This window comes from Canis lupus, chromosome 9 (genome assembly GCF_011100685.1).
Source record: "Canis lupus familiaris isolate Mischka breed German Shepherd chromosome 9, alternate assembly UU_Cfam_GSD_1.0, whole genome shotgun sequence".
Classification (NCBI taxonomy): Eukaryota; Metazoa; Chordata; class Mammalia; order Carnivora; family Canidae; genus Canis; species Canis lupus.
Genome location: NC_049230.1, coordinates 11307588 through 11333771, shown reverse-complemented (window position 1 = coordinate 11333771; position 26184 = coordinate 11307588). Strand labels below are relative to the sequence as shown.

General features: G+C 37.0%; 1 protein-coding gene across 10 annotated transcripts in view; it reads right to left on the bottom strand.

The window, feature by feature from the left end:
* ABCA6 (ATP binding cassette subfamily A member 6) overlaps positions 1-26184 on the bottom strand; it is a 114546-nt gene that overhangs the window by 6094 nt on the left and 82268 nt on the right. For 9 of the 10 annotated variants that reach the window (XM_038546754.1, XM_038546755.1, XM_038546762.1 and 6 more), the window contains 16 exons: positions 25118-25301; positions 24629-24795; positions 22119-22252; positions 20210-20347; positions 15142-15249; positions 14148-14321; positions 13618-13731; positions 9172-9288; positions 7272-7349; positions 6029-6120; positions 5218-5338; positions 4034-4151; positions 2806-2897; positions 1852-2024; positions 1323-1398; positions 1154-1248 (listed from right to left, as the gene is read on the bottom strand). In XM_038546754.1, coding sequence (XP_038402682.1) covers positions 1154-1248; positions 1323-1398; positions 1852-2024; positions 2806-2897; positions 4034-4151; positions 5218-5338; positions 6029-6120; positions 7272-7349; positions 9172-9288; positions 13618-13731; positions 14148-14321; positions 15142-15249; positions 20210-20347; positions 22119-22252; positions 24629-24795; positions 25118-25301 — 1981 coding nt within the window. The remainder of the gene's footprint in view (positions 1-1153; positions 1249-1322; positions 1399-1851; positions 2025-2805; positions 2898-4033; positions 4152-5217; positions 5339-6028; positions 6121-7271; positions 7350-9171; positions 9289-13617; positions 13732-14147; positions 14322-15141; positions 15250-20209; positions 20348-22118; positions 22253-24628; positions 24796-25117; positions 25302-26184) is intronic. The other variant, XM_038546757.1, reaches the window with a different exon arrangement.

Here is a 26184-nt window from a genome sequence, read left to right as displayed (position 1 = left end):
ATAGTTATTAGGTTTTTTGATAACATAAAGAAAAATGTTCAATATTTTTAGGTATGCTAGTGGTATTCTAATTACGTTTTTGAAAAAGAAAACTTTTCTATCTTTTGAAGAAACTAATTGAAATATTTATAAAGGGTAGGGTGTCTAGTATTTGCTTCAAACTAATAGGAGAGTGGAGAAGAGGAAGTGGATGGAGGTATAATGAAAAAAATTATGCCTTATATGGATAATTGTTGAAATAGGTCATGGCTATAATGGGTTCATAAATGATTCTCTTTATATTTGTATAAAATTTCCATAACAAAGTCCTTTAAAGATGTAGGGGAAACTATTAGACAGTCACAAATATGAAGTTGGACTGGATGATTTTATTGATTCAAATGGAACATTCTAGAAAGAAAAGTAAAAACAATTCAAAAACTAAGAAAAAAAAAACTAAGAAAAACTGGATAAGCAAATTTGACAGATTTGGTAAAGGGGAGAGAAAAGTAATGAATTAGGGAAAATATGTAAATTAATACCCTCTAAAAAAAAACCAGTTATATATATCTCAATAATTTAAAAAATTGAACTCTAAACCATAAGACCTAAAATTCCAACAAAATATTTAGAGGGTTGTTTTTTTTTTTTTTAACATTAATACCACATGAATATGATACATCAGAGAATCTATGTATTAAATATTTATTTTCCTAATCATATAGATTATCTCCACTATATTAGAAAGGAGTGGATTTGATTTTCCAAGATCAGGGTTGGTTTTTTTTTTTTTTTTTTAATTAAAGGAAAAAAAAATTTAAGTAAGCTAAATATTCAACATGGGTCTTGAACTCACAACCATGAGATCAAGAGTTGCATGCTCTACCAACCAAGCTAGCTTGGTGCCCCATCCAAGATCAGTTTTTTTTTTAATATTTCATTTTTTATTCATGAAAGACATACAGAGAGAGGCAGAGACATAGGCAGAAGGAGAAGCAGGATCCTCGCAGGGAACCTGATGTGAGACTCGATCCCAGGACCCCAGGATCATGACCTGAGCTGAAGGCAGACCCTCAACCACTGAGCCACCCAGGTGTCTCCCAGGATCAGTTTAAAGACATAACTTTTGCATGAAGTTTATACTCCCAGCTCTGAGGGTTATGATAAGGCTCACCACATTTGCTGCTGCCCTGCTGGATCCGTGCCTGTTGATGGTTCATCCAGAAGCAGGATAGGCGAATTTCCCAGGATGCTCAACACAAAACATAACTGGAAGGCAAGAGAAGCACCTTATTGGCTGCCACCCCATCAGCTCTCAGAATAACATCACATATCACACGCACCTTTCTGGTGGCTCCTGCCGTTAATTTCTTCGCCTGAACATTGAGCTGGTCATGCAGTTTGAAAGAATCCACCAATCTGATGGAAAATAGGAGTAGAATGTCAACTCAAGAGAAGATCTTCGAAAAATGTAATCCCACAGAAGAGTGATTGCATTAGAGGGAAGGTTGGCACTATTATTCTGAAACTAACGATCAAAGAGGAAAACTATTTTGGAACATGAAAGATTTTTAATCTCATTAAGAGTTCCAAGGAATAACCAGAATTTTGAGTTTGAAACTGAAATGGATGATTATGAAAGATTATTCACTCATTTAATGTTGTCAACTCTTCTGTGCAACTATTTTTTAAAGATCCCTCAACCAAAGATACAGGGAATAGCTCCTGTCCCTGCATCCCTGCTCTACTGCTGACATTCCCTGAAAAGGTGCAGACATCATTTCTACCCTCCATTCTTTATTAGTGAACTCATCATCAGTGGAACAGCCTCCCTGCCTCTGGACACAAAGGAATCACATGACCCCTCTTTACCGTGAAATGGCCAAGGTGGCGTCCCCTTTCCTCAGCCCTTTGACGGCAGCGAACACCTCCAGATGTTCCCTCACTGTCAGGTTGGGCCACAGCACGTTCTCCTGAGGACAGTAGCCCAGGAAGTTGACCAGGCTGTCTCCCTGATGACCCGAACGACATCCTTTCAGTTCTACCTAAGAAGATAAACCAGTTTTATTATTATATTATATTATTTTATTTTATTTTATTTTATTTTATTTTATTTTAATTTTGGTAAACCTGTTTTAGAAACACATGTAGCCTTTTCTCCAATCTCACACTTAAGAAACCGACATAGAGCTAATAGATGGCTAAATTTTTTGAGCATCAAAACGTTATGAGTGAAATCATATAGTATTTGTCTTTCTCTGTCTTATTTCACTTAGTATTATACCTTTTATAATCTATGTCAATGCAAGTGATAGAAATATTGAAATTATTATTTGTACACATGAAACTAATATAACATTGTATGTTAATTGTACTTCAATAAAAGCTTTTTTATTTTTTTAATTTTAATTATATTTATTCATGAGAGACACAGAGAGAGATGCAGAGACACAGGCAGAGGGAGAAGCAGGTTCCTCGCAGGGAGCCCGATGTGGGATTTGATCCCCAGACACGGGATCACTCCCTGAGCCGAAGGCAGACCCTCAACCACTGAGCCACCCAGGTGTCTCCCAAGATCAGTTTAAAAACATAACTTTTACATGAGGTACATGAGCTATGCAGGCATCCCAATAAAAGCTTTTTTAATTAAAAAGATATATACACAAAAATTTAAAAGCTAAACCAATAAATATTATAGAGACTCATATATTTACTATAGAAAATTATTTAAAATTTACTAAAAGTAGAGTTTCATAAAGATATAGGCTACATTTATCATGAAATATCTATTTTAGGAATGAAAATCATTCTGTCATTTCTTTCTACCTCTCCAGCCGTTGGCTTCGTGATCCCAGAAATCATTCTAATAGATGAACTTTTACCAGCGCCATTGGGTCCTAGCAATCCCAAAATTTCACCTGAAAGAGATTCACTGATTATCAATCTGGGAAGTGAATTATCATAAACCTGTTTCTTCAAATCTTTTGAGATATGTACACCCCTCAGTATTATTTTGAAATGTATAACATATATATATAACCCATGTCACCAGACTATAACTCTTATAATTATAACTCTTATAATTATATGAAATATTAGCGAAAAGCTTATGGATTTGATGTCAATAAGTCTTTTCCAGATTACTTTTTCAGTTAAAAATGTGCCAGATTCTTTTTGGTAGTAGATGGCTGATGTGCTGAGTACATGTTTAAGTGGTTCCTAAACTTGGGAAGTCAGACACATTTTCTTCATCCCAAATTCCCCTACTGCATCCAAACCACCATCATCCTCTATCTGAACTAATGTAAAAGCCTCTTGTCTGCCACTCAAATTTACAAACAATAGCCAATGTGTTAATTTTTCCAAAATGTAAATGGTAATAAAAAGTTAACTAAAACCCCTCTGGTGGCATTCCACTAATTTGGTATAAAAATCTAAACCTTTTGCTCTATTTCACAAAGTGGTACCCAATTTGGCCCTGCTCCGGTCTTGGACTTCCTCCATTCTACCTGTCAGTGCATCCATTGCTTCTTCGTGCCTTGACCATTCCAAAGGCAGCTCTAGCTCTGAGTCTCTGCCCTCATTCTTTTCTCTGTCTGGGTGTTCTTATCTCTTTGTGCTCACATATCTGGGCACCTTCTCATCACCCAGGTCTTGTCTTAAATGTTACTCCTCCAGAAAGGTCTTCCCAAACCCTAGGTGAATGCCGCCCCGAATCATTTGTGTCATTTCACATATTCGGATGCTCCACTTAGAACTTGCTTATGTGATATCTGACCATTTTATTGGTAAGTTATTGTTGGGTTTTGACCCTCTCTCAGGATGTAAAATCCATGAGGACGGGGCCTTGCCTATTTTTTTTGATGATTATATTCCAGAACCCAAAGCAGTCCCTGGCATACACACACACACACACACACACACACACACACACACACAAATATGTTAAATGAATGAATGCACACATGGGTGCTTCACAATGGTGCCTACAACAGAGATGTTCAGTAGGTATTGTTGAAATGATGGTGAATAAAATTAAATGATTCTTCCAAACCTTTTTTAACACACAGAGAGAGATTTCTTGTTGCTATTTTCTTCTTCCTCTTTGAGAAGCAACTTTTCTTCTGACCTGCATACTCTTTGTGTAGACAGCTAGCAATTATGACAGGTTTCTGGAATAGAGGACAGTGTGATTTTCCTTTTAAGCTTCGGAGACTTTATGTTCCTATATTCTCATGACTGGGAACTTTCTTGCTCTATGTCATAAAACAATGTATATTTTAATTTCATTTTTCAATTTTTTAAAAAAGACTCATTCATTTATTTTGAGAGAGAGAGAGAGAGAGAGAGCACGTGGCAGGGAGGGGCAGAGGGAGAGGGAGAGAATCTCAAGCAGATTCCATGCTGAATGCAGAGCCTGACATGGGGCTTGATCTCACGACCCTGAGATAATGACTGGGCTGAAACCAAGAGTCAGATACTTAAAGGACTGAGCCACCCAGGTGCCCAAAGTAAAGGATATTTTAAACTGACAATAATCCATATTGCTTGTTTCAAGTGTAACCTGCATTCATTGATGTCAACAATATCTCTAAATCCCCTAAATCTGGGACACCTGGGTGGCTCAGCGTTTGAGCATCTGCCTTCGGTTCAGGGTGTGATCCCAGGATCCAGGATCAAGTCCCATATCAGGCTCCCTGTGAGGAGCCTGCTTCTCCCTCTGCCTATGTCTCTGCCTCTCTGTGTATGTTTGTATCTCATGAATAAATGAATAAAATCTTTAATTAAAATAATTAAAATAAAATAAATCTTCTAAATCTATCTTTTAAATAAAAGAGTATAGCTTCATGGAAACTGGCCTTCCCAGAATGATCTAAGCTCATGAGCACATCATAACATCTAAGTCAGATAGAAGAATAACCCTTCAAATCTCAATCCTTATTCAGCATTTTATAACAAATCTCATGTAAATTCTCCAACTTACGAAATTCTTGGTTTTGAAGTTATAGCTCTACTTATCAAAGCCCATTTTTTCCTCAAAAGAATGATAAAACCATTATGTTCTCTGTTCTTCTTTGAGCTTCCAGGACACTCCAAAGGAGAGCCTACATATTTAAGAATTACGAAAATGCACCAAGCTCCAAACTTGCAAAATGAAAACCAGCATATTAACCTCTCTTCTTGATAGTTCTTGAATTATAGGTCCCTTAATGTCCATTTTGTCACTTGCTTTCCTACCTCATCTGCTTGTGAAGTGGTCAGGGCAGTTGCTGCTCTTAATCTTTCTGCTTTAACATCTTCATCCTCATCAACAGGTTCTTCTGGATTAGGCCCAGCACTTCCACTTTGGGGGGAAATTCTGTGGAGAAAATGAAATGTAGGACATATGGGTTTTTTCATTATTGAGGATGCCCCCTAGATCAGCTTCTCTGTGATTTCACCATCATCCTTTTTCTCAATACATGGGTGATGAAAATGGCCCTGTGAATACTGCTTCTGCTTTTCCCAAGAATTCCCGTCCCTGTCGCCAGAATTTCTTTCTTGTTGTTGTCATTCTTCCAGTTAGAATCTTTGACCTTTGCCAAATTGCTAGCAGAGGCTGCTGTTTCTTTAAAAATCAGGTCACCTACATTTTCTCTGTTGACTCTGAGCCCATCTTAATCACACCCGGCATCTGCCCTCACCATTTTTTACCGTTCACCCTTCCTAGAGCCCCTGTATAATGTCCATCTTATGAAACACTCTGAACTACGTTAGGCTGCTCAACCAATTCCATTGCATCTCCTCTGTTCAAGGATGTGTGATCATCATAGATGGGAAATCGGCATATTTGAGTACTCCTTAAATTTCTGAGGACCTGAAAACCTCCCTCCGCTGGTTAGTGGCAGAGCTCTGGGAGTCCTATTTCCAAGCAGTAAGCCAGCAACCCACTGACCATCATGAAAATCAGCATGCTGTTTACGTGGTAAATATAAATCCACATTAACAGGTCCGTAGTGCAGGTCATGAAAATACGATATTAAGTTCGAAACTAAGTTTTTATCCCAACCTGAAAATGGGATCCTTTCGCATTATTTTCTTTCCACATTTTGTTTCCATGCATCTTAGGATAAAAACAAATATCAAAGCCTGCAAGTAAGGCTAGGAGCAAAGAAAAACAGTTATATATAGGCATAAGTTCACAAATATCACTTAAACATCTGAATTAAATTGGTGGCCTGGTCATCAGGTGAAATACGTGTGAACTATTCTTACAAATTAGGGGAGAAATCCAGCTGGACAGGTCCAGGCCATCATAATTTCTCATTAGAATATTGCAACACCTTGCTACCTGGTCTCCTTCCTCTTCTTCCTTTGCCCCAAACATCTATTCTCAACACAGTCACTAGAGTTACTTTTTTAAAACAAGTCTGATCATAGTAGTTTGCTTAAAACCCTCCAATGACTCCTTGGTTACTCAAAGACAAATTAAAGTCCTTATAACCTTATAGTGACCCAGACTGCTCTGTGTAGCCCATGCCATCCACCCTGCACTTTACCCTGTGACTTCTGTGACCTTCCCTTGTACCACTCTTCCCTTGGTCACTCTGCCACAACTACACTGGCCTCCTGGCTGACCCTGGAAAAGCCAAGGTCACTTGTGCCCCCTCCTACTGGAATCCTCTTCCCCAAGCTATCTCTGTAGCTTTCCTCCTTGCCCCCTTCAGATCTTTATTTCTCAATCAGGCTTTTCCTGACCACCCATCTGACACAATACATATTATTTACTTAGTTTATTATCTATTATCTTAGTTTATTATCCTTCCACCTTGATATAAACTCCATAGGGGCAGGGATTCCTGTCCATATTTGCTCCTATGCCTAGAAAAGCAGTGACACATTGTATTCAGAGACAATAGCTTTCTTCAGCCTAAATATACCAATATAATCACTTTTTCCCTTTTATTTCAATATTCAACTTTGCCCCTTTCATCTCCAATTCAAAGGATTTAAGTTATATTGCATCTATATTTCTTACAAGCTTTCTCAAATTTGCAGGTGGCAATAAACAAGATAAATGAACATGACAATTAATTTCATATTACATTCTGGATCTACACAGTCCACTTATGCACATAAAAACTAACTCATGATTTGGAATCATGTCTGAATTGTCTTATTCTGTATCTTATCCTGAGACTATATTAAAAGCTTTCAAAGTTGGCATACAGTAGACAAAGCCAAATAGTTATTATAGTAAATGCTAACCATCAAAAAATAAAATAAAGGGAGAGGTAGAAAGGCTTTCTTACAATTAGGCATACTAGAAAATCAACTCCACTTGGGTCATATCTGTGGTTTAGATATTCTACTTGGTGCTCGTAAGTTCTCTGTAAAGACAAAAAGAAAAATAGCTAAATACAAATTCATCATCTTCATGATTTACATTTAAAAAATATGGAATTCCACATATTGCATATTTCCCTCCTTAAGCTTGACTCATCTATGTGCACTGGTGACAAACAATTCCCTGCAGAGAAGAAAGGGGACCCCCTACTCAATGCTGTCCCTCAGTAAACAAATAATTTACGTCTGTTCCACTTTTCCAATTTTTTTCTTTAATCTTTTGGTTTAAGGTTTTCCTCAACTTGACTGAAAATATAACAGAGAGAGGAGCCTACAGTGTGAAAAATAATAGGGAATCACAATATTTGTCCTAAATACCCCTCACGAGGCCTTTCAGGGCCCCCTCCTACCTTGGTGGTGACTCTCCCACCATAATAACTATTCCTATCATGTTATTCTTTCTTCATCAGTCAATGCATTCAGAGAGTGACTCATCCCTCCTAAGAAATGTGTGACAGATCTAGGTTAATGTACTTCACTCTGCAGGTCTGCTTATATCTTAGGGGAAAAATGCTTTAAGCAAAAGAATGAATTCCCAGTTGAGAATTCTAAGTGTTGCTCAATTTATGGAAAAGTGCTTTTGCAGACAAAAGGCTTTCCCATATCCCCAAGAACACAAAAGATTAGGGCAGTTTTTCTACTTTCTTTGAAGTATCACTCAGGATGTTGTGGGTTAGAGTATGTGTCTGGCTGAGCTCTTGTGTTCATCTCATTGGATACTTCTTTCCATTTGAATGGAAATGGAAAGAATGGTCCTTCCTGCTTCAATGCCTTTGCTTCCCTCCACAGAACACACTTACCTTCTGCTCCATTCTCCTGCTAACTGATTCTGACTCATTCTTCAGGATTGTTTAAGGATTGCTTCCCCCAGAAGAATTCTCTGACTCTCTAGATCATGTTAGCTGTGCTTTGTATCCTGCCCTTGGCACTTTGCCCTTCTTCTTTGGGTCCTTTAAACCCTTTGCATTGACTTATTTGAGGTCTGTCTTCATCTCCACCAAGCCCTGTGAAAGGATGGACTGTGCTATCTTGTTCATCAGGTGTCCCCAGTGACCAGCACAGTGCCTAACACAGAATACTGTTTAATATATGTTTTTGGATAAATAAATGTAATTGTATGTGATTTTATCTCATGATGGATAATGAATACCCATTAAACGAGGCAACATTGGGCAGCCCCAGTGGCGCAGTGGTTTAGCACTGCCTGCAGCCCAAAGTGTGATCCTGGAGACCCAGAATCAAGTCCCACATCAGGCTCCCTGCATGGAGCCTGCTTCTCCCTCTGCCTGTGTCTCTGCATCTCTCTCTCTCTCTCTGTGTCTCTCACGAATAAATAAATAAAATCTTTTTAAAAAATGAGGCAACATTTTTCAATCTGGCATTAGTTTCAAATCGCATTTAACAATGCTTATGTTTTGCATAGAGCATATGGCAAAAATTTTTTTCAATTTTTATTTATTTATGATAGTCACACATAGAGAGAGAGAGAGAGAGAGGCAGAGACACAGGCAGAGGGAGAAGCAGGCTCCATGCACCGGGAGCCCGATGTAGGATTCGATCCCAGACTGAATTGTCTGAATTGTCTGGATTTCTCCTTACGGAGTCAGGAGAGCATCACCACAATTTAACTTAGTAACATTTCCATCATCCCAAAGAGATACCTCATATGCATTTTGCGGTCAATTCTCATTCCCACTCCAACCCCAAGAAACCACTAGCCTTCATTCTGTCTTTATAGATTTGGGGTGAAGCACTTTAATAGGCTGCATATTCATAATTAATGACACCATTGGTAATATTTCTTACCTGTGCCAAAAAAGCCAGAAATCCACCCATGGTAGTGAAAGGAACTAATATCATGCTAGAAATCAAGACAGGCAAGTCGAAGTGCATCAGCACAATGTCAAATATGATGATGGAGGTCTACAAGGCAAGTTAAAATATATTGCAATTCAGACGTATGGATTCCATTGATATTTGAAAAAATATTTAAGATGTAAGTGTCCTCATTATATATATCAGAATTTTCCCACATACAGATTCACTACTTTCAGAAGGAGAAGGGAAGTGAGGGTTTTTTGTTAATGAGAATAAATGTGACATTCAGCTACCCAACAGAAAAATTTAAGATAAAAATCTGTAGATTAAGGTAAAGGCTAAAGTGACCAGGTAGGCTTCCTGACAGTGCATTACGTGCAATCTAAGACAATAGGATAAAGAAAGAAGTTATGGTAACAATGTAAAAACCTGTATAGGATGGAAAGCTATCCAAGTGATTATTTTTAGAGGTCCATACTGCTCCCCACCCAGACTAAAGCTTTCTAAATGGCATCCCTGCTCCATTTCTTCCCCATTTCAAACAGTTTTATTGAGACCGTGCATTTTGATTACAATGGACTTATTTTCTTTTAAAACACTGGTAAATGTGGGATGGGGATAAAGATAATTTTTCATTGTTCTGTTTTAAGGATCAGTTTCTCAGCCAACAAATGTGTGTTGAGCTTGTATTGACCCTTTCCTGGATCTTATTGATGTATGATTCATAATAAAAACACTAAGAATTGTAACTACTAAATTCCCTGAATATTACACAGACACCAGGCATTAAGAATTTAGGATGCATCATTTGCTTTGATCTTCACAACTCGAGAATGTAGTCATTCTTACTATCCCTTCCTTACACATGGGAAATCTAGGGTTCAGAGAAACAAATAACATCCTCAAGACCACACAGCTAGGGAATGATAAAGTTGGAATTCAGAACCCTATGTGTGTGTGATTCCTAAGTCTTTAGGTCCAAAGACTATCTTGTTCTTTGGGATTGTTACATAGGGGAATGTTGTGTGGCTACTAAGTGAATTTACAGTTTGGGGGGGATGTGTAAACTACATATAAAAGACAATTGGGAATGAAACCAAATAATTTTTAATCAAGTGTTCAGTAAGTATAATAAGCATTTTAGATGGCAAATCCAAAAAATCTTTTCTCATTTTACAACCACCACAATCTCTCTGCAAAGGTATCGCATGATTATCCACCTTTACATAGTTCCCTCCTCTTGGTTTCCATGACATCACACTCGTCTAATTTTTCTCCCATCTCCTTATTTTTGATAGCTATAAATCCACTAGTCCACTTAGCTAAGTCCTCTCATTCTGCCTGGACTCCATGTTTCTTCTTTTGTGAGTTGTTTTTTTCCTCCTTTCTTACCCCTGGAACAAGAGAGGATGGCAAACTGCATCAAAGGAAATATGCTATGGCTCAGCATGCTAAGAAGATGTGCTACCATATGTCCACCATGCGTTGAAAGGTATGTCCTTATTAGACAAGGGCCTAAAATACCCATGAAGGACCACACCCCATGGGCTATGAGAGTCCACTGAACTCTAGAAACAAATTAACAGTTGAGTGTGGCTTCACTCAATGATGAGGGGACCTTGCCTATACTTTCCTTCCAAGATCACAAAAGGACAACTGCACTGACCATCATCTGATACATTTTTATTTTTATATATATCTGTGAGTCTTAAGACTAGCATAGTTTAAATTGATACTAACTGCATGATGAAAGATCAATTATCCACATTACACATCCTCAACACACATTTTAAATGAAATTAACAGTTCTTTGTATCAGGCATAAAATTATTGCACACTGCTTCTTCATGAAGATGTACAATTATGATGTACAATTTAGGCTATTAAAATCAAGATGTTGATCAACACAAACTTTAAATTACTCTTGTCAAACATCCTGCTACTTCATATTTCTTGACATCAGGAATGACATAAGGTCTGAGACCTCATTTTTATTCTTGAGTTGTCACTGATTTTTATGGAACTTGAACAAGTTACTCAATTTTTTCCTCTCTAAAAAATGAAGTGAATTACACCAGATGATGTTGAATTTTTCTTCAAATCTGACATTCCAATATTCCATAAGTATGTAGCTTTTCAATGGTACAAACATGTAATAGACAAGTACACCGAAATAGATATATATATATGAAAAAAGGGAAAATAATTAGAAATTATAAACATGTATTATACTGTAACACTATAATTTTCTTTTTACATTTCAAACAAAGATATCTTTATTTTTCAAAATTTACTTTTCCCTCTGGGATAGTGTCTCATCTTATTTTAATCCATAATAATTCAAAAATAGTTGATACCAAAGGTAAAGGACATCCAATCATAGATAGATATATTTCTATCTGAAAAAGTGTTTCAGAGTTACATGTTCAATTGTCAGCTGTAGTCATTTATTTGCTAATTTGTTCATATCACAGTGAGAACATCTTAATCTTCACATTAGTCCACAAACCTCATAGAACAGGTGTTTTACTATTATGCCTTCCCTTAAGAAATAACAAAGTCAAACTTTTTTAGCTTCATACTTTTTCAGCTAAAAAGTTATGCAAGAAGAATTAAGAAGACTATCTATTATAATGCAGATTCTGTTTTGCCTTCTCCCATGTATTGAAGGAAAAAGACTTTAGTCATTTACATTTTCCCTGCTCTGTAAGCCAAGCAATAAGAGCTATTGTTCTGGCAGATTCCAGCATATCAAGTTCTGGAAAGAACTCATATTTTGTTGAACTGAAGCACTTTGAAATCCTAGAACTTGGCTGGGAAAATTCTGTCAACAGTTTTTCCAACCCAAACCATCACTACAGAGACTGCATCCATGAGAAAAGTTTCATCTCTGCTCTGTTGTTTTTTTCTTTTCTGCTTTGTTTCTTCATGAAAGCTGAAGGATAAGGGCTTGAGGTTCTACTGTTAATGTTGAGTGTCTCTTCACCTGAGAGACTGTCAAATCTATATACAAGCCAGGATGAACAGTGAATATAAGGTAAACCAGGAGCTGATTGTTCACTTGAAACGTAGCAAAAATACATTCATGTAGACATGAATTTGTTCCAGTCTGGAATGGTTTCTGCTTAAGGAGAGCCAACCAAAGGAGTGGGAAATGACATAATGAAAAGGAGCCATGACTCCAGGTTGCTGATTACTTAGCACTGGCGAACAGTAAGCTTAGAGTGCCCATGAGGGTACTCACTAGGATATGTTAAGCCTCGCTCAGGCTGGCAGTAACAGACCTGTCAACAACCATATTGGCCAATAACCCTGACATTGCTTGAATATCAGCTCCAAAAAAGACTTCATCCAGAGTTGAAGCTACTAGAAAATATGAAGTGTGGGTACAAATTCTTCATTTACCTTTGCTGGACATATACAAAATTGCTGACTGCAAAGAAATCAACCATTAAGCCAGACTCTCTTTCACTGACATCTTTACCAGCATCTGAGTTTACACTAGGCAAAGGCAGTAAGATTGTTGACCAAACAAAAAAGTTTCCATGCAGAGTATGAATGGAAAGATTTTGGTGTGCTAAATCCTCATGACTGCCTCAAGCCAGTCTTCTAAGTGAGGTATCTCTACTCCTCTTTTTTAACTTCTGTACTTGGACTGGGTTGTCCTGATGATGATAAGATGGATGGTTATAGACACTACCTGCTGAATACAGAGATACAATCTATAAGAGTCGAGACAGAATACTGTCCATTGAGTAGGGATAAATCAACAGCTACCTGCTGACCAGAAAAATCTAATTTTTATAGAAATCAGTAGGTGATGTCAGATATATTTTCTTAGCAAATGGCCTTCCGTTGGGTTTCTCTCATGGTTTCAGGACTCCCACTCCAAGAGTTGAGAACTGTGTTTGCAGGACAGACATTCGACCACTAGTTGGGAATATCATCTAAAAGGCACCTGCAGTGTTCGGATGAGGCACTGTGAGTCTCTAGAGTCTTGGTGTGCATTTCCATCCAAGTTTTCAGCCATCTTGGGCTTTCAGTAATCTTTCATTCCAATTTACTAATAAATTCTCTGGCATATGTATAAAAACATCTTCAATATCTGAAATTATTTCTTTAAGACTGTAGACATGGATTATCCTGTCAAATGTTACAAAGCCAGTTTTTATTCTAGTGTTACCAGGAAGCCATGTATTTTTAAGAATCCATAAACTTAATAGCAGCATCTTGAACTACAAGTCTTCTGTAAGATTCTCCATAAACCCTAGTCAAAGGGTTGTCTATGAATGTTATCCTTTCTATGGTGTAATTTTAAGATATTAGTTTTTCCCATTTCTCAAGGCAAAAGTGACTATATGTAATGTTACACTGAAAGATTAAAAAAAAAAAAGAACTCTATCTCTTTGTTCATATGTTCGTATATGTACTCACAATATAGATGCAAAATGACCAAAGGCCACTACTTTTTCTCGTCTTGCGAAAAATAAAGGATATCACATATGTTAGGAAGACAAGTGAAGCTGCATAACCGAGCATGAATATAACCTGAAAATAATACAGATTATATCAAGGTCAAACAATGATATATTAACAGAGGAAAAATTAAATTACAAATATTTTTAAATATATTATTGTGGGGGTGCCCAAGTGGCTCAGTCATTTAAGCGTCTGATTCTGGCTCAAGTCATGATCTCAGGGTCTTGGGATAGAGCCCCACATCAGGCTCCTGCTCAGTGGGGAGTCTGCTTCTCCCTCTCTTTCTGCCCCCGCCCAACTTGAGCTCTCTTTCTCTCTCTCTCAAATAAATAAAATTCTTTTAAAAAAGTTTTTGTACATGCACTTTGAACTTTTTTGTTTTAGTTTATGACAAAATAAAAATGAAAACGTATTGCTTATTGAAAATATCAAATGTTATAATTTATCATAAATTTAAGATATTGTCAGTATAGTGTGTTACTTACCAAAGCAAACACAATTCCGCTTGTGATATAAATTTCCATTAAGCTTGCTACGTACAAAAATAAAAGCATTGAAAAGAGAAAAAAAACAAAGAAGCTAATATCCACCAGTGCCTGCCCAAACCAGTAGGCAGAAGGATAGAGGCCTGAGATCCATAGCTGGGACTTAGCTCTCTTCTGATGAGAAAACACAGGAAATAAATAGATTCAGTTGAAATCCAAATCCAAAGCAAATATATTCAGAGAGAATTTAAGACAGATATATTCAAATCATTTTAAATCATTTAATAATTCAATTATTAATATATTATTTAGTATTCGAAGTCTAAAGAGCCAATTCCATAATAGGGCCATTGTGAAAATGAGTATTGTTTTATTTTATAGGTTTGATTTCCAGCACCACTTTAACTCATGCATAATGACTAGAAAAGCAGACCTCATAATAATCAAGGCATAAACCTCCTTCAAAAGATATTATTCTGAAGCCCAAAGGACAATAAATTATTCATTATCCAAATATATTATAGGGGTTACTGTCTCAGAATACTGAAGGATGACTTATCTAAATCTGATTTAACTGTTTTGCCTTGAATAACAGACATGATCAAATACCAACATAACCAAAAAGTTTATTTGCCACAGTAGAAAGGGTATTTAAGTCTTATATCTGGTCCTCAATGTAAATGTCAATGATTTTTTTTTCCCTTTTCACTGGGAAATAATGTAGTTGAAAGTTGTATAATAGTACCAGTTAAAAGTTTAGATTAATTTGAGTTCCTGTAAAATTAACTGCATTTGTCCTGTAATTTTGAAGTAAAAAGTATTTTCTGTTATTAGAAGCAAAGTTCCTGACTTGATAGAAATAATGCTTAACTGTACTATCTAAATTAAACATATGTTTGTAGGCTTTTCTCACAGGAAAACATTTTGAACACATAGTTTTTAAAGCACAATTACTGGAGTCTTTGAAGTTTCTCTTTTTCCCCCCTTCTCTTACTTTGTAATCGCTGATACTGCTCATGGAGAAGTAAGGAGAAATGCTGCACACAATCCAAAATAAGAATGTGAAACCTTCCGGCAGCCCAGTTGAGAAAATCTCATCATCCTGCAAATATAAAAAGTACTTTAAACTTGTGAATATTTTTAAAATGGAACAAATACTAATGTGGTGTATCACATTGATTGATTTGGGGATGTTGAGTCACTTTTGCAGCCCAGGAATTAATCCCACTTGGTCGTGGGATTACCAAAAGAGAATAATCCTTTTAATGTACTGTTGGATCCTATTAGCTAGTATCTTGGTGAGAATTTTTGCATCCATGTTCATCAGGGATATGGTCTGCAATTCTCCTTTTTGGTGGGGTCTTTATCTGGTTTTGGGATCAGGGTAATGCTGGCCTCATAGAATGAGTTTGTAAGTTTTCCTTCCATTTTTATGTTTTGAAACAGTTTCAGAAGAATAGTTATTAATTCTTCCTACAACACACACATGAAAAAATGCTCATCATCAGGATCCCTGCATGGCTTAGCAGTTTGGCACGTGCCTTTGGCCCAGGGCATGATCCTGGAGTCCCGGGATCCGGGATGGAGTCCCACATTGGGTTCCCTGCATGGAGCCTGCTTCTCCCTCTGCCTCTATGTCTCTGCCTCTCTCTCTCTCTCTCTCAAAAAATAAATATTAAAAAAATGCTCAACATCACTCAGCACCAGGGAAATACAGTCAAAACCAAAATGAGATATCACCTCACATGGGTCTGAATGGCTAAAATTAACAACCCAGGAAACAAGAGATGTTGGCGAGATTGTGGAGAAAGGGGAACCCTCTAACACTGCTGGTGGGAATGCAAACTGGTGCAGTCACGCTGGAAAACAGTATGGAGTTACCGTTAAAAATAGAGCTCCCCTAACCCTCTTTCACTGTTGGTGAGAATGTGAACTGGTACAGCCACTCTGGAAAACAGTGTGGAGGTTCCTCAAAGAGTTAAAAATAGAGCTACCCTACAACCCAGCAATTGCACTGCTGGGGATTTACCTCAAATATACAGATGCAGTGAAAAACCGAGACACCTGCACCCCAATGTTTATAGCAGCAATGTCCACAATAGCCAAACTGTGGAAGGAGCCTCTGTGTCCATCAAAAGATGAATGGATAAAGCTGTGGTCTATGTATACAATGGAATATGCCTCAGCCATTAGAAACGACAAATACCCACCATTTGCTTCGACGTGGATGGAACTGGAGGGTATTATGCTGAGTGAAGTAAGTCAATTGGAGAAAGACAAGCATTATACAGTTTCATTCATTCAGGGAATATAAAAAATAGTGAAAGGGAATAAAGGGGAAAGGAGAGAAAATGAGTGGGAAATATCAGAGAGGGAGACAGAACATGAGAGACCCCTAACTCTGGGAAACGAACAAAGGGTAGTGGAAAGGGAGGTGGGCGGGGGGATGGGGTGACTGGGTGATGGACACTGAGGGGGGCACTTGACAGGATGAGCACTGGGTGTTATGCTATATGTTGGCCAATCGAGCTCCAGAAAAAAAACATATACAAAAAAAAAACAAAAAAAAAAAACCAGAGCTCCCCTACAACCGAAGAATAGCACTACTAGGTGTTTATCCAAAGGATTTGAAGGGACACATGTACCACAATGTTTATAGCAGCAATGTCCACAATAGCCAAAATATGGAAAGAGCCCAGAAGTCCATTGACAATGACTGGATAAAGAGGATGTGGTATACATACAATGGAATACTATTCGGTCATCAAAGAGAAAGAAATTTTGCCATTTGCACAGATGTGGATGAAACTAAGGGTATTATGCTAAGTGAAATAAATCAGAGAAAGACAAATACCATATGATTTCACTCATATGTAGAATTTAAGAAACAAAACAGATGAACATAGGGGAAGGGAAGAAAAAATAAAATAATAAATCAAATAAGATGAAAACAGATAGGGAGGCAAACCAAAAGAGGTTCTTAACTATAGAAAACTGCAGTTGCTGGTAGGGGGAGTCAGTGAAGGGATGGGGTAATTAGGTGATGGGCATTAAGGAGGGCATTTGATGAGCACTAGGTGTTATATGCAACTGATAAATCACTAAATTCTACCTCTGAAACTAACAAAAAATTAAAATTAAAAAAGGAAACAAACAGTAGTTCTCATAAAGAATGTGTTTTTTGAACTATTGAAAAATCAAAATAAAAGTATATACCGTGGGGCACCCGGGTGGCTCAATCAGTTAAGTGTCTGCCTTTGGCTCAGGTCATGATCTCTGGGATCAAGCCCCACATCGGGCTCCCTGCTCAGTGGGGAGTCTGCTTCTTCCTTTCCCTCAGACCCTCCTCTCTTCTCGTGCTCTCTCTCTGTCTCAAATAAATAAAATATTTAAGAAAGTGTAAGCCTTGGGACACCTGGGTGGCTCAGCAGTTGAGCACCTGCCTTCGGCCCAGGGCATGATCCTGGAGTCCCAGGATCGAGTCCCACATCGGGCTCCCTGCATGGAGCCTGCTTTTTTTTCCCTCTGCTTATGTCTTTGGTTCTCTCTCTCTGTGTCTCTCATGAATAAATAAAGAAAATATTTTTAAAAAGTAAAATAAAAAAGTGTACGCCTTAATCCAGCAACATCAATGTATGAAGGTAGGAGGGGAAATTATTTCTGATCATTTAACATGAGGCTTTAACTCCTAGATAAAAAAAAGAGAAATCAAATAAACTCAGGACCCACTTCAGCGTGAATACTGAAAAGAACTGAAAGCAGGGTTTCAAAGAGATATCTTCCCATGCAGGTTCATAGCAGCACTATTCATAATAGCCAAGAGGTGGAAGCAACCCAGATGTCCACCAACAGATCAACAGATCAACAAAACATGGCATATACATATGGAGGAATATTATTCAGTCTTTAAAAGGAAGGAAATCCTGTCACGTGTTACTATGTGGATAAATTTCAAAGATACTATTCTAAGGGAAATAAGCCAGTCACCAAAAAAAAAAAAAAATAAAAATAAAAAAATAAAAAAAAAAAACAATACTAATGGGTATGAAGTTTTAGTTCTGCAAGATGAAAAAGTTTGAGAGATCTGTTTCACAATAATGGGAATAAACTTAACACTACTCAACTGTATACTTAAGGGGATCTCTGGGTGGCTCAGTGGTTTAGCACCTGCCTTCTGCCTTGGTCATGATCCTGGAGTCCTGGGATCAAGTCCCGCATCAGGCTCCCTGAGTGGAGCCTACTTCTCCCTCTGCCTGCATCTCTGCCCCGCCCCCCCGCTCTCTGTCTCTCATGAATAAATAAATAAATAAAATCCTTAAAAAAAAACCTGTATACTTAAAAATGGTTATGATGGTGAATTTTATATATTTTTTCCATAATACAAAAAATAATAATTTGGAAATTATGATCTGGAAGAAATAGATCATTCAGGCCTAAGTAGCATGCCTTTCTCTACTTACCCGGTGATAGTTATGTGAAGATGTCAGCAGCCAGTCAAATGTGTTCTGAAGCAACAGAGCTAAAAAGAAAATTTGATGCCACCAAGACCACGGGCAAGGAGATGAACTTTGAACATCCCCAAATCAGTGTCTGCCTGAGGCTGGGTCTATGCTTAGGTACAGGATTGCTTCTTGGATATAATCACATTCAGCAGTGTAGTAGCCTGTCTCAAAATAAGTCTTTAGTTCTCAAGCTTTACTGAAGGCTTTAGAGGTTACAATGATAAATTAGAATATTTCACCAGGTATGAAAATCCATTACCATTTTCATAAGAATAGATGAGAGAAGAAAGGTGTGTGCCACTGGGGATACATAAGAGAGGAACTGTAGGGCCTGGTCTGTTTTTGTTCTGAGTAAACAAGTAATGACATGAGAAAACTGAAGGACCAAGAGAAGATATCATCTGTGTCTTCCTACTGCCAGTTGGTTCTACTTTCTGGAGAGTTCCTTCAGACTCCTCTATCCTTACCCTGTCCCAGCTGTCAGGATCAGTGGTGGCTTCAACTCATAGGTGCATGTGTCCATCACCAGCTGCTCATGTATAATCTGCCCATCCGCTCTTGCACATACCCCCAGCACCACAAATGCAGTGAAGCCAAAACTGAATTCAACCCCTTTGTCACAAAATGGGCTTCCCTTTTTGATGGCTCCATTTCTAATCCTATTTATCTCTCTTCCATCTCTTGGTTTGAAACAGTTTGAGTCAGCTTTAAGAGATCCCTCTTGAGTATCAAGGTCTAACCAGAAAGCCATTGCTACTTTCAGTACTTAGAAAGAAAATCCTCATGCAAGGATCACATATGTGAAAAGATCAGAGAAGCCAACAAGGATGAAGCAAGAAGACACTGTCACTTCTGGGCTGGAGGGGCAAAGGAAGGAAACAATGTGCCTGGAGCCCAAGCTGCAGGATCCTCCCACTCTCCTGCCTCCTACTACTGCTTCCTGTTGTCTAAATCCAGGCTGTAGCCAGTTGACAAAAACCCTGAAGATGCAGCCTGCGTGCATCAGATACCCCTGCAATACACAACAAGTCTGAGTACGTGAAGGAATAAAACAGAAGGCATCAAAAAATAAATAATTTAAAAGATAAAAAATAAATAAACAGAAAGCATAGAGCCCAAGAACTGGCATATTGTCCTTCAAATCAATCTACTACTCATTTAGTCAGTGAAGGGTCCACCAACAAATTATATCAGACTTATAAGATTCTAAAGCTGTTTTGCAAGTGTTCCTGATTCCCAATTCAGTACATGCACACACACACACACACACACACACACACACCCTCACACACACTCTCTCCGATACACTTCTGCAATCAAGTCTATCCTCCCAGAAAATTCTCTAGACTATAACATAATATTGAAAAGTATTCCCCTCATGAGCATTCTCTGATAATACCAAGGGGAAAAAACATATTTTGTTAGATATAATGTTTAAAATGTTAGAACAAAAAAGTTTTTTAGGATTAACAATGAGTTGTGAATATTTAAAAGCTAAAAAGGGAAAACATAGGTTGCTTGCCAAATTAATTGTTCAGAATGAGTAAATCCAATACTTACAAAAGGATATGGACTTCTCTCAATTTGAATATTTTGTGTACCATTAAGCATTCGAAGTAGCCCATTGCTAACAATATTCACGAGAACAGGAAAGCAATGCAGTCTCAAGGTGTTGCACAGAACTGAAAATCTGTAATCCTTTGAATAAAACAAGAACAAATAAAATGATGTTAATCCTAAAACATTCAAGAATAAAGAAAAATGTTTTATATTAAGATCTCAATAGTGTCACATTCTAGCTGTGGGACCATCCTCAAGTTAATTGACCTTTTCCTCGTCTGTGAAATGGGTTAATAAATTATTGGTATAGTCAGCAATATGAGTGTTTCTTAGTATTATTAATTTTAGATTATTTTGTCCTCATTTTGCTGATGAGGAAATCTCAAATAACTGAATATAAAAGTAGCCCTGTCAGTTTATAGTGAGCAAAGGAACCTGGATTTCCTGGATAGGAGATAAGCATAAGGTGCATAAAATATTCATGGTGACACTGACAAAGAGTCATCTTTATACTTTTTAAGACAATGATTATATTCTTCATGTGTATGAAAATGTTCATGCAATTATCAAAAGCTCAAAAAGGTTTAAATATTCTAATAGTTCATGTAAATAAGTAACAAAGTGATGGCTAAGCAATGCAGTTTCCCACAGTTGGCACAAAGAGATTACTTTTTTTTTAATTGAAATATAGTTGACACGCAATGCTACATTAGTTTCAGGTGTACAGCAGAGTAAGATTGCACTTTTTAATGATATACTCAGTTTAGGTAGAACTGACATATCTTACAACACCTTTGTTTTTGTTTTTATTTTCCTTTTAGTAAGAAATAATGAGGTAGCTTCATTTAATATAGCTCCCAGCTTTTCTTTGGGCTATAAGACTCAGAGTTTTATTTACAATTAGGACATTTTTCCAATAGTCTTGTACCAGGAAGAATCTTTACTGCTTGTACTCTTTTACCCAAATTGAAACGGGTTAACAGTAGGCCGAGAACACTTTTCTCTCATAGATTTCATGTGGCTTTTACAGTACTTTATGTATATTCTCAATATAGTTGGCCCTTGAACAACATGGTTTTGAACTACACCATTCACTTACATGTGAATTTTTTCCGATATAGTACCATTCTATAAATGTATTTTCTCTTCCTTATGATTTTTTTTAAAGATTTTATTTATTCATTCATGAGAGACACAGAGAGAGAGAGGCAGAGACACAGGCAGAGGGAGAAGCAGGCTTCATGCAGGGAGCCGGATGTGGGAATTGATCCTGGGACTCCAGGATCACACCCTGGGCCAGAGGCAGGCGCCAAACCGCTGAGCCACCCACAGATCCCTCTTCCTTATGATTTTAATAACATTGTCTTTTTTCTAGCTTACCTTATTGAAAAAATATGTCATATAATACATAGAATGCACAAAATATGTGTTAATTGACTGTTTATGTTATTGGTAAGGCTTCCAGTCAACAGTAGGAGCTTAGGTTAGTTTTTAGGGAGTTAAGAGTTTATATGCAGATTTTCAACATGCAGAGGTTTGGCTCCCCTAACACCCATGTTGTTCAAGAGTCATCTGTATATAAAAACATCTTTTGAGTAGTTAGCCATTGAATAAAATTCCTTCAATTCATGGTTGGTAATTATAAAATCTAATATTTTATTGAATCTGAATAATACAATTATACTTAGCTACTTTCCACAATAAAAATCATCTAATTCCAAAGTAAAGGTTGAAAATGTTTTACAAAAGCTTTTTAAACTTCACAGGTTATTCAGTAATGACCCCACATGTTTTTAAGTCAAGTTGCTGTATACTAGTTGGGTTAACTGTCATTTGAAACAGTTAAAAATGTAGCACTTTGTTGGTTTTTTTTTTTTTCCATGAAAGCAAAAACAAGGGGCAAACATACCTTTTGTTTACCAGAAACTATGATAGCTCCATTGTATGACAGGTCTGCAGTGCCATTTCTGTTTGCAAAGTCATCTACTTCCAAAAGTATATTTTGATGCTTCACTGACTGTATAAAATCTTCAATATTTGAGTCTAGCATGAAATCAATAACAGAAAGCCATAGAAAGCAACAATATATATGTCAATTTTTTAAAATAAACAACATACATAATTTAAAGTTAGTATTATGGAATATTATGTGAAGGCATGTCTCTTTGGGCATCACAATAATAATGCTAGCTCAGACTACTATCTTCTATTTTTCAAATCCTAGCTGTGATGAGTTAGCTTTATAATTCTGTTTAGGGCAAGTTAACATGTGACCATTAAAACAAGATAATTCTATTTTATGATTCTTGGTTAAAAAAATACATTTGAACTCAATAATTTGTAGAAATTCAATAATTATATGAGGAGTATTTTAGATGAGCCAGCCTAAAATGGCCAATAATAACACTTCTCTCTCTCTCTTATTCTTTGAAATAACTAAAAAGTAAATTCATGTATGTGTATTTAACATATACATAGGAGGGACTGGGTGGCGCAGTCAGCTAAGCATCTGACTCTTGGTTTCAACTCAGGTCATGATCTCAGGGTCATGAGATTGAGCCCCATATTGGCTCTGCACTCAGCATGGAATCTACTTGAGATTCTCTCCCTCTCCATGTGTGCTGGCTTGCTCTATCTAAAATAAATAAATAAATATTTAAGAAAAAAATATGTGGATTTTACATACATATCTATTACCTAAATATATTTAGGCAAATATATATATATATGTATATATATATATATATATACACATATATATATTATAGTTTTTTTCTCTTTAGAGAGAAAGAAATGAAAAAAGTTCCATTATCTGACCAAAGTTTTTGATATGCCTTTAAAGAAGAAAGTATATGAGATTGTTTGACAGAGAAATAATAGCTAAGAAAAACCCACAGCCTGGAGCATACAGGAGTAGACAACTACAAAGGACAAAACCAATGTCCAGGATATGGAAACTCAGAGTGGAAAAATTCAAGGGAGCCAGAGCCATGCTCATTAACTGGTTAACCTGAAGTAAAGTAACCACAGTCCTCTCCGCTTGGTCCACATGAAGCAGGCAGTAGCTGAAGTTGTCCCCAGTATATAAATCCCCAGAATTACTTTTTAAGATACTATTTGGGGGAAAACAAGATCTAAAGTAGCTCCAAACAACTAAAAGGACAGAATGGAATGGGAAAAAGAGAGAGAGAGAGGAAAAAAAGGACTCTCATTTTTTGCTCATTTAGACTTTGAAATGGAGTTCATACTGGGGACACTCAGAAGGGGTTCAGGATCACAAAAATTGGGCCAAGCTCCAGATGAATTAGGATTCCCATGAGGTAGGAAAGGAATGTAAACATAGAAAATGTAAGTTTTCCATGCACCCTGGGCCACCACCTGTTCCACTACATCTCCACAGTCACCTAAGGTAGGAAACCTTAATAGCTATCCACATTCCCTCAGGCAAAGAGAAATTCCCTGATTTAAAATGAACATCATACCAAGAATCATTATATTTTGAGAAAATAAGAACAAGTTGGCAGAGAAACCCCAAACTTAAATCACAAAATACCTCACAGCTGAGTACAAGGAAGAAAAATAAATAAGTTAAGTATATTGTTCTTAGAGTAACTAGAGAGGAAAACATATACATAAGACAATAATAGGCTGAAAAATAAAAATGAATAGGCTGACAATAACAGGCTGGACATATCTAGCTCTTAGAAATAAAATATATAATTAGCAGAACTTTCCATTTTAAGGTACCAGAATGAATAAAACTTTCTAAAACCCAAACTGAAAAGAAGAATGAGAAACCGAAGTGAAAAGACCACCTTTATTAAAAGAGGAGAATCTATAATCTTGAGTCACAAATGTATATGAATTTTGGAATGGGCTGGGGTACTTGTCAAGAGAGGCCTCCTTATGCTGAATATATATAATCTTAGGAAGAAACAAAAGATTTTTCAAAGTTAAATAAGCAGTTAGATATAACCAATTACCCATAATTTAGGATAATAAGAACATGGGTGCCAAACTGTCCTAAGGAACCCAGAGGGGCATAGGGTATAAAAATGCATTATTTACATATCAATCAGTGTGTATAATATTTATGGAACAGGTTAGGCTGCTATAACAAAGAGATCTCAAATAAAGCGGTTCAGTCAGTTTGGAGGTTCATTTCTGTCTCACATAATAGCTTAGGGTGTTCAGGTAGATGGGAAGTTCTGCTTTAACCAGGTTATATAGTGACCCACATTCCTTTTGCCTTGTCCCACCATCTCTATCATCTCCAAACTCAGGCCAAATATGCATTGCTCCTCAGCTATTTTCTATAAATAAAGTCTAAATACAAATTTTCTTCTCCTATGATTTGCTTTTTCTTGCTCTACATAAAAATAACTTCTTTCTGGATTAAAATGCTGTTTTTCTCTTCACCTGTGTTATTGATGATCAATAGGCTGGTACGAGGGTCTTTGGGAGGTTGTCCCGGAGAGAGGAAATACACTTCGGGTTTAAATTTCCAGTCAATCTTTTGAATTAATAGAACATTAAGTATCTTTTCCACAATCAAAGGGAACATGGCAATTCCAAATACCAACAGTCTACCAATAAAGAAAAAATAACCACATGAATCTGTAGCAATTTTATTTATTGTTAGACATTTCACAAATATTTGTTGGGTACCAACTCTATGCCAGCCATAATTATAGACAGCAGGCTATCAAACCATGAAAACTAAACAAACCTGTGTATAAGGCTCATCAAGTGTTACCATACAGGCATTCCCACTGTCAGTAAAATGAAATGTTGTATTTATCCATTTTCTGGCAAGAATATTGGGTATTATGTTCTAGTTTAAAATTCTCTTCTGGTTTCACCCTCTCTTGAAACTCACTAAGAAAACCACAGTACTCTGGTACTCACAGGGTCAAAAGCTCTTCCCTTCCACGTTTTAACTTTAAGAAACGGAGTCGTGCTATTGCGCAGGTCTGCATTTTCCAGAGGCCCATGTCACTCACAGCCTTCTGCGTTTCAGGAATAGAAGAGCAAGCTGGCTCTATTTCATGTAGGCTTTCTGTGTCTCTTACCATCTCTGCTTGTTCAAAATCTACACACACACACATACACACACACACACATTATTAATGCCATCCTCGGGCATCACAGTTTTCTCTTTTTAGTAACATTAAAATTATTTTACAATGGTTACAAAGCAAGCCAAAGAAGAAACAAATTATATTTATAACATCCACTTTCAATAAACTCAATGATAAAATATAACTAAATTCATACCCCCAAAAATAATTCAGTAAAGGGTGACTTCATTATGCCTAACCTTTGAAAAGGCATAGAAGGTCTCATGTGTAGCAATATTCTGAGGGATTTCAAGAAATATTCTCCCTAAGAATAGCCAATCACTGATGCCTAAATGTTGGCTATTAGGCTGTCAATAATTTCAAAATATAGGCGAACGATTACCAGCTCTGAAACCACTACACCTGTACCTGATTCCCAAATACATGACTTATAAGTGGCATGATTTGGGACCAATCCTTTAATGGCTCTTAGTCTAGTTTTCTCCTATGTAAAATGGTGCCAATGCCTTTTGTTGGAAAGGCTATTGTAGAAAGGTAATGTACTATATCCACATATTGTTCAAAGTTTCTGGCATAGAGGCTCTGTAAACGACTCTTATTACTATCCACTAAAATACACAGGAGATGACCCTAGCCTTTTCCGCATTAAGACCTTCAGTGAAATTTTGTACACGAACAAACTAAGAGCTATTTTTATAATAAATGACCTTGATTTAAGAGCCTTTCACATCCTTAGAATACCCAAGAAGCAGTGAGCATCTGGGGATAGGAGAAAACTGCTGAAATAGGAAGGAAATAGTTTCCAAAGAAAAGTCTCTTCTATTCCAAGAAGGGATCTGTGTTCAGTCCTAGTAATGATGGTAGAAAACAATACTTCCCAAACAGCAAAGTCAA